This window comes from Artemia sp. Qi Xiang Cuo, chromosome 21 (genome assembly GCF_049724085.1).
Source record: "Artemia sp. Qi Xiang Cuo chromosome 21, ASM4972408v1, whole genome shotgun sequence".
In the NCBI taxonomy this organism is placed as follows: domain Eukaryota; kingdom Metazoa; phylum Arthropoda; class Branchiopoda; order Anostraca; family Artemiidae; genus Artemia; species Artemia sp. Qi Xiang Cuo.
Genome location: NC_142814.1, coordinates 31182605 through 31198510, shown reverse-complemented (window position 1 = coordinate 31198510; position 15906 = coordinate 31182605). Strand labels below are relative to the sequence as shown.

General features: G+C 36.5%; 1 protein-coding gene across 1 annotated transcript in view; it reads left to right on the top strand.

Annotated features, from left to right (window-relative positions):
• LOC148939448 (ATP-dependent 6-phosphofructokinase-like) overlaps positions 1-15906 on the top strand; it is a 255175-nt gene that overhangs the window by 158180 nt on the left and 81089 nt on the right. The window contains exon 8 of the mRNA XM_089107083.1: positions 14506-14817. Coding sequence (XP_088963209.1) covers positions 14506-14817 — 312 coding nt within the window. The remainder of the gene's footprint in view (positions 1-14505; positions 14818-15906) is intronic.

Here is a 15906-nt window from a genome sequence, read left to right as displayed (position 1 = left end):
CTGTGTCAATCACACCAAACATTATTATATCTGAAAAAAAGGGCTTAAATTAAAATAATATGTATTGTTTCTGAAACTCTAACAAATACAGCTCACTTTCTTAGAATAAATCATTTTCACTTAAGGAGGTTGGGTAACATTAAATCTACACTTAAAAACTACTGCTTTGCACAACGAAATATAAATTATAAATATAACCGCATAAAAAAAGTTAATGTTGAGTTGTTGACCAAAAAACTGCCCACTGTCCCTTAAAGACACTTCCCTCCTCCCCTGGAGTTCTCTTTTCTCATTTTCCCTTAAATCGAGTGTTTTATTGTTTTTTATTTTATTCTTTTATAACCCTTTTCTTCATAATTGGCCTTAAAAGAAGAAAAAATTTAGTATTGAAATAATTTTTCTCTTTTTTTTACAGAAGAAAAATTAGTACCCCCTAACCCCCTAACCAAAATTTTGTCTAGAAAGCATTTATCACAAAGAAGTCCCCCTCCTCAGCATTTTCAGTAAAGCAAAAGGTAAAATTTTCGACAGTCAGAAATGCTCCTATTTTTACCATGCTCAGAAAAATTAAATACACAACTTGTGAGAAATAAACCCGAAAAGCGTAGAAATCCTATTTTTACCATTTAGAAAATAAATTAAAAAAAACTTTCATTATTCCTTAGGGCCAAAAGCTGCATCAAATCAAATACAAACTTCAGGGTTATAAATATATAGGAATGACTACATTAGTTTTCTTGTCAAAGGGTGTACATGTCTGCACAATGAATCCATCCCCTTGTAGTTCACGGAGGGACACAGTTTTTTTTCACCTTGCAGCGAGGCACTGCCCCTTCCCCACCCTTTTCTTCATAATTGGCCTTAAAGAAGAGAAAAAGTTAGTATCGAAATAATTTCCCCCTTTTTTACAGAAGGACAATTAGTATCCCCCTCCCCCGAACCCTAAGTTTGTCTAATTTGCATTTATCACTATGAAGCCCCCGCACCCTAAGCCAAAAGCAAATCAACAATTAGCATTTGCGAGAAATGCTCCTATTTTTACCTGATTGAGAAATTTTTTTAAATGTTCCCTTCTATAGGCTTTAAAATAAAAAAATATTGTATCGAAATAATTTCCCCCTTTTTACAGAATAAAAATTAGTACCCCCATCCCCCTAGCCATAATTTTGTCTATAAAACATTTATCGCTATGAAGCCTCCTCCCCTAAGCCAAAATCAAGGCAAAAGATAGAATTTATGAGAAATAGTCCTATTTTTCCCTTGTTGAGAAATTTGTTTTAAATGTTCCTTGCTATAGGCCTTAAAATAGAAAAAAGATTGTTAACTCAGTAGCTCATAGGCTTAAATTTACAATCTTAGACGTAAATGGTATTCAATTTACACATAATAAATCTATGTATTCAGTTTCTTAGAAATCCCAGCCCCTTACTTTTCATGTGAAGAAACAGTTTGTTTTCACATTATAATGCGGTTGATAGATTTGAGGCATAACCCCTCCCCCCTTTTTTACATAGTGTCCTAAAATATATTGTTAGCACTCATTTTGGGGGGTAACTCGGTTCATTCTTCCATATAGGTTGCGTAGGCCTAGCTTAATTATTACAATCTCATTTTGCTTGCAACTGTTTTATTTTGACGGGGGAAACAATCCTTTTGGATCTGTGAAACCTTTCGGCTAAACTGCTAACATAAACAAACAGGAAGTGCTTTAGAAAGGGTGTCAGCTAATTATAACCTTACGGAAAGCTTATGTCAAACCAGAGTGGCTTAATAACTAAGAGTTGACGGATGTTGTCTGCCCCTTTTAGCTAGAAATAGAGAAAGCATGAATTTATCGAGAAACAGAGTTATTTCTAACGCAAGAATTAGTCTTTAACAGTGGGGGGGGGGGCTTATGTGGTAAAAAAGAACGTACTTTAAGTTTTCTAGTAATTATAAAGATAGTATAGTGGAGTTTGTATTGTGTGTGGGTGGGTGGGGGGTTTATGTGGTAAAAAGAGCATACTTTACGTTTTCTAGCGAGTATAAAGATAGCATAGTGAAGTTTGTATTAGAGTGGGAGGGGGGGATTTACCTGAATATACTGGAGGGTGACCAAGGAAAATAATTTTATTTTGAAAATAAAGAATGAAAGTGTACTCACATTGTAAATCGATGTTGCCAAGGCTTCTAACTCATCAATAATTTCAGGTGCTCTATCCATTGTGTCTTGGAACTATATGATAATTTAATCACAACGCATGTCCGTTATATATGAAATCTCAAGGGTGAATTGCGATGTAATGGGGGAAACAATATGTAACCAGCCCTCTGATTGGCTTAGACGGAGATGTACCCGACTCTCTGATTGGTTTAGAAGGAGGCATATACTTCCTGTTTCCTATTCCCGGATCAAAACATTCTTCCTAGCGTTAATGCGCATGTGCAAACTTCGCCCCGGAGACAATACACTTGGAAACAACAAATAAATCGACCATGAAACCTCCATCAAAGTTAGAAAAATCCTGTTTTTTCATTCTCAGTGACAAAAACCATAAAACAGACATAAATTGCTGTTGACATCCAAGAAAAACAACAAATAAATTGACAAACACTCATAACCATCAATGAAACATCCATCAATGTGAGAAAAATCCTTTTTTTTCATTCTCAGTGACAAAAACCATAAAAAAGACATAAATTGCTGTTGACATCCATGAAAAATAACAAATAAATTGACTAACACTCATAACCATCCAAGAAACATCCATAAAAGTGAGAAAAATCCTGTTTTTCAAGTGAGAAAAATCCTTTTTTTTCATTCTCAGTGACAAAAACCATAAATTATGTCCTGTCAACGTTAAACTAAATTGTAGATCGCAGCACATGTGTTCTCGTGGAAGATATTATGGCCCTTCTGTTAATATGACCACCCTTCCACAAAAACCCTATATTCTAATAATAGGCAACTTATATAAGTTACAATCCTTGCCCAGGGGGCTATGGAGGATTTCTCAACCCTTAAGCTATAGTTCTTTGAATTTAGGATTATTTTGAACAAAATAGCTATTTGAAAATTTTTATAAGATGCATTTGGGGAAAACAGGCACAAGGGAGGGGGGGTGATGCTAAGGCTTGGGAAGGACTGGCTGTGTACAACCTTCTCGTAGTGGCCCTGTTTTTACTAATCTTAGTGCATAACTAAAAAAAAACAATAAAATGTCAAAACCTTATTGCCTTTATGACCCTTAGAATTCTATTGTCTAAAATTTAGTAACTGAAAAAAAAAATTAATTACGAAAAACAAAAATAAATTACATAAGAGATAACCATTCACAAGCTGTTGGCTATATAGAACTATCCTCTCATTTTCGCTACAAATTAGATGATATTAGGGAGTTGGATTGAATGCTAGGGGGTGTGTCATTTGAGTCCCCTCCAAAGTTTATACGACCACCTCCTCCATAAGAACCTTATATGCCCCCGCAGCATAAGTTAGAGCCCGCACTCTGGGGGGGGGGGGCTGGTTATGTTGAACCAAAGTTTTGTTATCTGATCGTTGGACTACTTCTAACAAACTAGCAATCTCAAAATTTTTATCAGATGCATTTGGGGAAAAAACGTGCGTGTGGGTATGGGGGGGGTAGATGCCTTCTGATACCTTTTGAATCAGAGAAAGGTAACTAGAACTTTCAATTTTAAATCAAATGAGCCACTTCTGAAGTTTATACCACCTCTCTTTGCATAAAAACCTTATATGCCCCGGGGTATAACTTGAAACACTTGCCCTTGGGCTCTGGGGGTTTGTGTCAACCTTGGAGTTTTTATTATCTTATGTTTTAACTGTTTTTACGAAAGTACTATCTTAAAAAAAATTTACATGGGTTGGGGAAAAATAGAGTTGGGGGGGATCTAATTGCCCTTCGATCTCTTTTGACTCTTCAAAATTGAATTAGAACTTTAAATTTACAATCAAATGAGCCCTCTCTGAAGCTTATACGAGTATCCCTCCTAAAAGAACCATATATGTGCCCATGACATAACTTACAACGCCTGTCCCCGGCCCTGGGGGGTTGTGGCGGCCCTGGAATTTTAATATCTGGTGTTTGAACTATTTAAAAAAAAATGGCAATGTAGAAAATTTTATCCGATTAGTCTGGGGGGAAAGGCGTGGAGGGGGGCTAGTTTCCCTCCGTTCTCTTTTGACTCTGAACAAGTGAACTACAACTTTTAATTTTCAATCAAATGAGCCCTCTCTGAAGTTTATACGTACATCCCTTCTATAAGAACCATATTTTCCCCAGGGCATTACTTAAAACGCCTACCCCCGGGCCCTGGAGGGTTGTGTCGACACCGGATTTTTTGTTATTTGGCCTTTGAACTATTTTTGACAAAATTTCATTTCAAAATTTTTATCAGATGGGTTTGGGGGAAAAGGCATAGAGGGGGGAGGGGCTTGTTGTCCTATGATCACTTTTGACTCTTAAAAACTGAACTAGATCTTTCAACTTCCAATCAATTGAGCCCTGTCTGAAATTTATACAAGCATCCCTTCCATAAGAAGTATATATGCCCCCAGGGCATAACTTACAACGCCTACCCCCGGACCCTTGGGGGTTGTGTCGATACCGGGGTTTTTGTTATCTGATGTTTGAAGTATTTAAAAAAAAATGGCTTTCTCGAAATTTATTCGAATGGTTTTGGGGAAAAAAGGGTGTGGGGATGTGCTAGTTGCCCTTGGGTCTCTTTTGACTCTAAAAGGTGAACTAAAACTTTCAATTTTCAATCAAATGAGCCCTCTCTGAGGTTTATACGAGCATCCCTTCCATAGGAACCATATATGCCCCCAAGGCATAATTTGCAATGACTGCCCCCGGGATTTGGGGAATTATGTCGACACCAGAGTTTTTGTTATCTGACATTTTAGCTATTTTTAACAAAATAGCAATCTCAAAATTTGTATCTGAGACATTTGGCGAAAAGGGTGGGGGGGGTGGGTGTAATTTCCCTCCAATATCCTTTGACTCATAGAAAGTGAACAAGAACTTTCACTTTCCAAACAAATTAGCCCTCTCTCAAGTATATATTAGAATTCCTTCCATAAGAACCGTATTTGCCCCAGGGAAAGTTTTGAAAATTTTGTTATCTCACCCTTGAGCATTTTTAACAAAATGGCTATATCGAAATTTTTATCTGATGCGTAACGGCCCTGGGGGGTTGTGTTGACCCCGGAGTTTTTGTTATATGATCTTTGAACTATTTGTAACGAAATGACTACTTATAATTTTTATCGGATGTATTTGGGGGAAAATGACGAGGGGGGGGGGGTGCTAGCTGCCTTTCGATCACTTTTAACTCTTAAAAAGTGAACTAGAATTTTCAATATCCAATCAAATGAGCCCTCTCTGAAGTTTGTGCGAGGATCCCTTCCATAAAAACCTCATATGCCCTAAGGGCATAGCTTACAGTGCCTGTCACCGGGCCCTAGGGGGTTGTGTCGATATCGGAGTTTTGTTATCTGACCGTTGAACTATTTTCAAAAAATGAATATCTCTAAATTTCTATAGAATGTATTTGGGGAAAAAAGGCGAGGGGGGCTAGCTTCCCTCCTATCACTTTTGACTCTTAAAAAGTGAACTAGAACTTTCAATTTCTAATTATATGAGCCGTCTCTGAAGCTTATACAAGCATCCCTTCAATAAGAACCTTATATGCCCAAACGGCATAACTTACAATGCCTGCCCCTGGGCCCTAAGGGGTTGTTTCGACATCAGAGTTTTATTATCTGATCTCTGAACTATTTTTAACAAAACCTCAATATCAAAATTTTCATTTGATGTATTTGGGGAAAATAGGAGGGTGGGGGGTCTAGTTGCCCTCCGATCTCTTTTGACTCTGAAGAAGTGAAGTATAACTTTTAATTTCCAATTAAATGAGCGCTTTCTGAAGTTTATACCAGCATCCCTTCCATAAGAACCATATTTGCCCCCAGGGCATAACTTACAACGCCTGCTCCCGGGCCCTCAGGGTTGTGTTGACTGCGGAGTTTTTGTTATATGATCTTTGAACTATTTTTAACAAAATGGCTACCTCAAAATTTTTATCGGATATATTTGGGGGAAAAGGGCGTGGGAGGGCTACGTGTCCTTCGATCACTTTTGACTCTTAAAAATTGAATTATAAATTTAAATTTCCAGGCAAATGAGCCCTCTCTGAAGTTTACACGAACATCCTTTCCATAAGAACCTTATATGCCCCAAGGGCATAACTTACAATACCTGTCCCCAGGCCCTAGGGGGTTGCATCGACATAGGATTTTTTTTATCTGACCTTTGAACTATTTTTAACAAAATGACTATCTCAAAAAAACTTCTGGTGTATTTGGGGAAAAGGGCAGTAGGGGGGCTAGTTGCCGTACGATCTCTTTTGACTCTGAAAAAATGAACTAAAACTTTTAATTTCCATTCAAATGAGCCCTTTCTGAAGTATTTACGAGCATCCCTTCTATAAGAATCTTATTTGCCCCCAGGGCATAACTTACAACACCTGCCCCCGGGCCCTGGGGGATTGTGTCGACCCAGAGTTTTTGTTATATGATCTTTGAACTATTTTTATCAAAATTGCTACCTCAATAGCTACCATTCAGTCAAATGAGCCCTCTCTGAAGTTTATGCGAGCATCTCTTCCATAAGAACCTCATATGCCTCAAGAGCATAACTTACAATGCCTTTTCCCTGGCCCTAGGGGGTTGTGTCGACAACGGGGCTTTGTTATCTGACCTTTGAACTATTTTTAACAAAATGGCTATCTCAAAATTTTTTCTGATACATTTGAGGAAAAAGAGCAGGAGGAATGGGGGGGCTAGTTGCCCTCCGATCTCTTTTGAATCTGAAAAACTTAACTAGAACTTTCAATTTCCAATCAAATGAGCCCTCTTTGAAGTTTATACGAGCATCCCTTCCATAAGACCCTTATATACCCCCAAGGCATAACTAACAACGCCTGTCTCCGGGCCCTGGAGGTGTGGGGGGGGGTGTCGACATCGTAGGTTTGTTATCTTACCTTTGAACTATTTTTAAAAGAATGACTATCTGAAAATTTTTAACTGATGTATTTGGCGGTAAAAGAGCGCGAGGGGGGGGGCTAATTACCCTTTAATCTCTTTTGACTCTAAGAAGTTAACTAGAACTTTTAATTTCCAATCAAATGAGCCCTCACTGAAGTTTTTATGAGCATCCCTTCTATAAGAACCATATTTGCCCCCAGGGCATAACTTACAACGCCTGCCCCCGGGTCCTGGGGTCTTGTGTCGACCCCGGAGTTTTTGTTATATGATCTTTGATCTATTTTTAACAAAATGGCCACATCGAAATTTTTATCCGATTTATTTGGGGGAAAAGGGTTGGGGGGGGGGGCTAGATGTTCTCCGATCACTTTTGACTCTTAAAAAGGGCACAAGATCTCGTTTTCAAATAGAATTAGCCCCTTTTGAAGTTGCTACGACGACCCTACCATATGAAGTGCCTCTTGGAAAAAAATATTAAATAAATAATAAAACATTGGAGCCGTATGGCCTTTACTATAGGCAACGCTATAGCATTGCCTCTGATTATCACTTGTTTACATAAATTTCATAATTAATTCGTGAGAAGAAATACAACATTTTATGTGTAGAAAATTGAAGTTGGACCTTTCTTTAAAGTAGAATATATTTTTTGTTCATTATTTGCATTGTTCTATACATCTTTTATTCATTAAACTCAGGACTTTTATTACAAGTACCTTAGAGATGCTAATTGTGATGTGAAAATGAAGACATTAACCCAAAAATAATCTGTAAGTAACGCTGAGCTCATCTATGGCAAAGCCATATATATGACTAGCTAAACTTCCATACCTTATCCCGTGATTTCCCAGACATCTGTGACTAGGAGAATTTCCTCGCATGTAGAATTCAGTGGATTATGGCCACTAATATTTGGTAAAAATGTATCCACACTTGAAAACCTTCTGTTGAATTTGTTGGTTACATTAATTTTAAAACTTAAAAAAAACAAAATAAATATGAAGTAAGTTCATATTCAATTCAATTCAATTCAATTTATTAAATACTACAATAAATACATAAATGCACTTAAGCGCTAGAGGTCCCAAGAAGCATAGCTTGTAGAGGACCTCGTAACAATCACATAATCCACACAAAACAAATCAGGGAAGGAAAAAAAAATACAACCACATCTCAAAATATAAACACAATGCGAGAAAAATAAACAAAAAAAACAACAACAAAAAACAAACAACTGCTACACAATAACCTTTGACTCAATTTTATCTGAACTAAAAATGTCCTGTAATTTATTAAAAATCCAAACCAAAAATAATACTATTAAACACCGGGGTTCAAATCTCATTCAACATATTGAGAGAGGAGAAAAGAAAAAAAAACTACATAAAGTAAATCGGAATAAATAGATAAAGCAAAATGAATAAAGAAATAAAGAAAAAAAACGAAATTACTTCACGCCTTAGAGAATATTTTTCTGCAAAGGGACGAAGAGTTTTTGATAAGGTAAAGTCCACTGGGAATAGAGTTCCAAAGAGCAATTGCTCTATAAATTGGTGACCTCTGAGCTGCTGAGGATACCCTTTTAGGCAGCCGAAATTGGTGAACAGAGCTCCGAAAAAAAGTCTGGCACTTACGTGTTGATGCTAGATCGAAGTAGGATAAGATGTTTGGAGGAAGCGAGAAATTGAAGGCTAGATGAACTAGTTTTAGGTTCAGCTTCTTGATAACCACATCTAAGGCATCTAGACCTGTATGACTGTAAAAACTAGTTGTAGGATAGAGTCAGTGAAGGTGAAAAGTTGCCTTCATAGCTCTATTTTGTGTTCTTCGGAGTTGCCGAAAGGAAGAATAGTTAGTGTTGCCCCATAGAGTGCAGCAATAAGAAAGATAAGGAAGGACAAATGCATAGTAAAGAGAAAGCATTACATCGGGAGGAAGAAATTGATTGGCACGATGAAGCATAGACACTTGACGAGAAATTATAGAATGTGCATAGGAAATATGAGTTTTGAAAGAAAGAAAACAATCAACATGTACGCCAAGAAGTTTAACACAAGAGCACAGGAGAATCATATCAGTACCATAAAAAACAAGGGTTGTTGGGGAAGGTTCCGACATGGGGCATGGGGTTCGAAAATGAATGATGCTACTCTTGGAGCTATTCAACAGCAACCCCTTCTGGTCACACCAATCACACACATGGTTGAGCAGAAGCTGAGCCTTAGCAACAGCAGAGGGCAGATCATTGGAAACCACGAAAAATTACTATCGTCTGCAAACATAACAGTGTGGGTATCAAGGTTGGGAGATGGAGGAAGGTCATTAATATAAATAAGAAAGAGGAGTGGTCCCAAAACTGAGCCTTGAGGTACCCCTTTGGAAACCGAAGCTAGATCAGAACAATTCCCATCATAACACAAAAACTGAGATCTATTAGACAGGTAAGATTTAAACCATTCAAAGGCAATTCCCCGAACTCCAAGTAGAGACAGTTTTCCCAGTAAGACAAAATGATCTACCATATTGAAAGCATTATAATAATCAAGAAACAGTCCTAGAACACAACAACCCTTGTCTATGTTAACACGCACGAATTCTGTAATGTCAACTAGAGCACATGCAGTAGAGAGTTTAGGTCGGAAGCCATACTGATGATCAGACAGAACAGAACCACTTCCAACTGAAGCACCAGTAAACAGGAATGAAAAAAGCCTCTTATGCACAACTTTTTCAAGTAATTTCAAGAAAATTGGGAGAATTGATATAGGTCTATTATTTGACACTAAGCTGGGGTCACCCTTTTTAAAAAGAGGGATTACTTTGGCAATTTTAAACAAATCAGGGTATACACCTTTTGAAAAAGATGGATTAAAAATATGGGTAAGAGGTTCAACAACATAAGAAGAAACAGACTTGAGCACATGGTTTGTTAGTCCAAGCGCATCAGCTGTATTACTGCTACTTAAAGAAGAAATAAAATCACAGATCTCTATGCTTGTACAAGGAGTTAGAAAAATACTTCTCTCAGCTGGTGAAGATTTACCTAGTTTAGGAAAGGAGGGGGTCTTAACAGTTGGTAGGGTGGTAAAGTAAGAGTTGAAGGCACTAGATACAGCTGCTTTTTCAATAGTTGAACTGTCTGCATTCTTGAAGGCCGTAGGCTGTTTCTTTGATTGTTTCGTACGAGATAAAGCTTCATTAACTACACTCCGAACTGTCTGTAAATTACCTTTTCATTCCTGAATTTTCAACAAAAAATTATTCTTCTTAGCTAGTCTAATTGTTGATGTTAGTACATTCTTATAATGCTTATAGTTTGATAAATCATCAGGATCAAGGCTGTTGCAAGCCAGCTTAAAAAGCTCTGACTTCTGAATTGTTGATCTCACAAGACTAGGAGACATCCAAGGCATCTTGGGTTTATATTTACTTGAAGATTTTACAAGGGGAAATTTTTTTTCAATTAGTGTTGTCAGTCGACTTATTAATGAGGCTGAAGCCCTATTAACATAATCAGAATTCATTACGGAACACCAATCACTAGCACTAAGATCAGACATAAGGTTATGAACATTGCTTTGACTATAAATTCTTGAATAAGACTCACCTCTGGTATCCTCATGGCTCAGCATTTTCAATTTGGGAAAAGAACAATAAATTGGAAAATGGTCAGAAAGATCAGAGAAAATAATACCAGAGGAAAATTTAATATCATTTTTAGAAGACAGAAAAATGTTGTCAAAACAGATTTGCAGAATATCTGACTGAATCAACACGAGTAGAAAAGAAAGTGCAAGGAACAAGGCCAGGGGAAGCAGTGGATTAAAAAAAACGGCCAGACTCACTGTCACACCCTATTTTCAATAAATTGCAGTTAAAGTCTCCAAGCATAAGAACATTTCTTGAAGCGAGCTTATCAACTGAGTACATTTCATCAATTAATTCAGAAAATTTCGCAATTGGGAAAGGTGGAGGCTTATAAAATAAACAAATATTGTCACAACTTACTGTATCACATGACAGATCAACAATCAAAGCATACACACTTCTATTATTTATGACTGGATCAAAAATCTTCTCAAGATCTGTACGTCTCCCAACATTAAGATTACTTCTGACAAAAAGGGATATACCACCAGAGCACATAGTTAGAGATCTGGTTGAGTGGTATGCAGTAAAACCTGGTATGTCATACACAGACATATCATCACTTGAAGACAGCCAGGTCTCTGTGAGACCTACTACATCATAAGGGCAGTTGATACCACCAATATATTGCAGAACATTATCCCATTTGTACCTTAAACCTTGCTCATTCAAAGTAAACACATTAAAGTCTTTAACAGAAGACATTGAAATCAACACTTTGTCGAAATAACACTGATAAGAATAGAAAAAACAGTTATACCTATGAAGAGGTTGTGACAGAGGACTATTTTCACGATCATCCTCGGATACAAAAGTTGATTGGAAACAGACTGACTTAAAAAGAAAAAGTTTAGTTGGGGAACAGAAAGAATCTTGAGTATCATCCTGAGTATCAGCCCCCGGGCCCTGGGGGATTGTGTCGACCCAGAGTTTTTGTTATATGATCTTTGAACTATTTTTATCAAAATTGCTACCTCAATGGCTACCATTCAGTCAAATGAGCACTCTCTGAAGTTTATGCGAGCATCTCTTCCATAAGAACCTCATATGCCTCAAGAGCATAACTTACAATGCCTTTTCCCGGGCCCTAGGGGGCTGTGTCGACAACGGGGCTTTGTTATCTGACCTTTGAACTATTTTTAACAAAATGGCTATCTCAAAATTTTTTCTGATACATTTGAGGAAAAAGAGCAGGAGGGATGGGGGGGCTAGTTGCCCTCCGATCTCTTTTGAATCTGAAAAACTTAACTAGAACTTTCAATTTCCAATCAAATGAGCCCTCTTTGAAGTTTATACGAGCATCCCTTCCATAAGACCCTTATATACCCCCAAGGCATAACTAACAACGCCTGCCTCCGGGCCCTGGAGGGGGTTGTCGACATCGTAGGTTTGTTATCTTACCTTTGAACTATTTTTAAAAGAATGACTATCTGAAAATTTTTAACTGATGTATTTGGCGGTAAAAGAGCGCGAGGGGGGGGGCTAATTGCCCTTCGATCTCTTTTGGCTCTAAAAAAGTGAACTAAAACGTTTAATTTCCAATCAAATGAGCCCTCTCTGAAGTGTATATGAGCATTCCTTCTATAAGACCCATCTATGCACACAGGGTATAACTTACAACGCCTGTCCCCAGGTCTTGGTATGTCGTGTCGAACCCAGAGTTTTGTTATATAATGTCTGAACTATTTGTGACAAGATTGCCACATCAAAATTTTTATCGGATGTATTTGGGGAGAAAAGGGCGTGGGGGGGCTAGATGTTCTCCGATCACTTTTGACTCTTAAAAAGGGCACTAGATCTCGTTTTCAAATAGAATTAGCCCCTTTTGAAGTTGCTACGACGACCCTACCATATGAAGTGCCTCTTGGAAAAAAATATTAAATAAATAATAAAACATTGGAGCCGTATGGCCTTTACTATAGGCAACGCTATAGCATTGCCTCTGATTATCACTTGTTTATATAAATTTCATAATTAATTCGTGAGAAAAAATACAACCTTTTATGTGTAGAAAATTGAAGTTGGACCTTTCTTTAAAGTAGAATATATTTTTTGTTCATTATTTGCATTGTTCTATACATCTTTTATTCATTAAACTCAGGACTTTTATTACAAGTACCTTAGAGATGCTAATTGTGATGTGAAAATGAAGACATTAACCCAAAAATAATCCGCAAGTAACGCTGAGCTCATCTATGGCAAAGCCATATATATGACTAGCTAAACTTCCATACCTTATCCCGTGATTTCCCAGACATCTGTGACTAGGAGAATTTCCTCGCATGTAGAATTCAGTGGATTATGGCCACTAATATTTGGTAAAAATGTATCCACACTTGAAAACCTTCTGTTGAATTTGTTGGTTACATTAATTTTAAAACTTAAAAAAAAACAAAATAAATATGAATTAAGTTCATATTATGAATACAATCCAGAAAGATAAAGGACTCCCTACTTTGCATTGTTATTTGTTAAATAGCTGTCCCCGCGTGGGATGGACTTCAAAAAATTTTCAGTTTCGTCTGACAAAAGAGAAAAAATCTTGTTCCTTAAAGCATTTCTTAATCCACAAATTACAAGTTCTATAAATTAGTCGTAGCACCAAGTCACCTAAAACCAACACAATTATGCATTTTCCTCCTCCACTCCAATGTTTTCAACGCTTCACTCTTTACTCTATCCTACAAAGCGTCTGTATTATTTAGATTATTTTTTTACCTCTACACCCTATTAGGGGAAACCATTGTTTTCATTGGTCCCATATCGATGACCAAAAAAGATAATTTTTGGCAACCTTTCATCCTTAATCTGTGAAATTTGATCCATCTATCTCAATTCTTGCTTTTATTACAGCCACAGAAAAGGGAATCGAATAATATTTTTGCAATGCTTATTGTTTTATTTTCAGTCATTCAAACAAGTAGGTAAACGATCTTTACATATTTCCTCTTGAAAATAACTTGGCTCAACCTTTTAAAGGACCCGCGTTTCAAAGCCAAACTTGACCTTTGTCACTACCATGGCTTCTAGTTTCCTTGTTTTTGTTTGAAGATTTGTCTTCCTATTCTTCCAAGATTTTTTTTTCCGTCGTTAAAAAAAAAAGAAAAAAAGTGCCTTGACCAATCTACGTTTTACTTATTCGGCGGATCCACCATCTTTACTAATAATGCGACCTATGTCATCAACTTCTCCACTCTGTTGATTTATGCCTAACATTACCTCTGTATCCTAATTTATTCGTACCTTAAGTGACTTAGTCTTCTAATATCAATTTTTAAATCTATTATTGCACCTTGAACTTTTAAAACTTTTGAAAATTCATTCATTTAGCTAATATTTTAATCTAGGATTTTCAATATTAACAATCTTGTAATTGTGGTCAACAAAGCACTATTAACTATTGGATACTCGGGAAAATTCAGGATACCTCTACTATTTCACAAAGACAACAGTACGTCTTGCTTGTTAAGAGAATCAAATCTCCAAAAAAGATGAGTTTTTGCAAGGGAATTTTTTAGTATAAATTAAAAAAAGGTCCGGCTGAAAATAAATTTTACTTTCCTATACCAAAAAATCCGTTAAACACTAAATAAAGTAAAAAAGAACTAAATAATTGAAATATTTATAGAATAAAAATGGAAAGTGCGACAAAACTTACGGTTATTCAAGGAAGAATTTTATGCATGACCTGTTTCTTGTATTTTGGATGACTTATGTCTCGGTAGTTTATTATATTGTCACCCTTCGTTACCGCTGGATTTTATAACAGGGGTAACTGTTACTTCTTTGGTAAATTTTCTTTTCTTTTCTAGGTCAAAGAATTACAGTGGTCATCAGTTACAGGTTGGGTTGGCCAAGGTGGTGCCTTCCTTGGCACAAAACGAACCCTCCCCGAAGGGAATTATGAGAAGATAGCCAAAACTATAAATAAACACAATATCAATGGGCTGTTAGTCATTGGTGGTTTTGAAGCCTATAATGCGGTCCTTCAGCTAGCACAGCAGAAGAAAACTTATAAAGAATTTTGTATACCGATACTTGTAATACCATCTACAATCAGTAATAATGTACCAGGAACAGATATCTCACTTGGGTCTGATACTGCGTTGAATGAAATTACTGAGGTATACACTTTAATTGTATGATTAATTTAACTCATATGCTAACTTCTATACATTAAAAAATGAAACTTCCAAAGAAAACAAAGTCTTTTCATTTCAGAGTTTATATTGAAATAGATTAATGCAAAATGATTACTTCCAGAAGTCAAACATGTTATGTACAGCAAGCAAGTTTTAAGTGATTATAGTGTGAGATTACTATGCTATATTGAAAACGAAGGTAAAAGATACGTCTAAATTAAAGTGAATTGGATACGAAACTTCAACGCATTTCCAAAACTTTAAAAATAGATACAGATGCATTGATGACATTATATGGTGCATTTAAGGCAAAACCATAAAAATACATATAATCTATACTGAGTTGGTAGATAATTCTGTTGCGTCCGGGAGAAGATTTGATAATTCAATTGTTTTTAATAATATATTTTTATAGTTCCACTCCGTCAACCTTTTTCAATCCGGGAGCATTTCACATCACAATGAGATGCTCCAAGACAGAGATCGCTGTTATTTACTCTAAGGTTTTAGTAAGATCTAGAAGCGGTGAGATTTTGGGGAAGAGAGGGTGACAAAAAAAATATTTTTCTGCATAAATTACATATCACGGATTTTTGGACATATCACGGATTTCTTGCCCAGGTGTTTTAAAACCTAGTTTTTTCAAGGAGGTTTGTCCCTGAACTAACTTTTAGGGAGGAGGGGTCATATTTAGTCTTTACACCCTACCTTCTATCATGGGCGAGCACGGCATCAAGTACACCTAAAACCCTTCGCCTATAGCAGACAACAAACAATATCACTTTTAGTTTTGTAGTAGAGTTATGGTATTTCATTTTAAAACTTACAGTTATTCTAGTTCTTCTATAAGGGGAGAATGTAAAATAAAGCTATTAAGGTAATTGACAGATCTTTTGGTCAGCGCCTAAAGGCTTATAGTAAAATAGAAAAAAAGATCAGTGCAAGAACTCAGATGATTTTCCTGAACTTTGACAAATTTAAACCATTTAATAAGAACTTTCTACTTAGCGCTGTTATTATCACTTGCTTAGAAATCAAATACTAATAGAAATATTATTGCAGTAAAATATA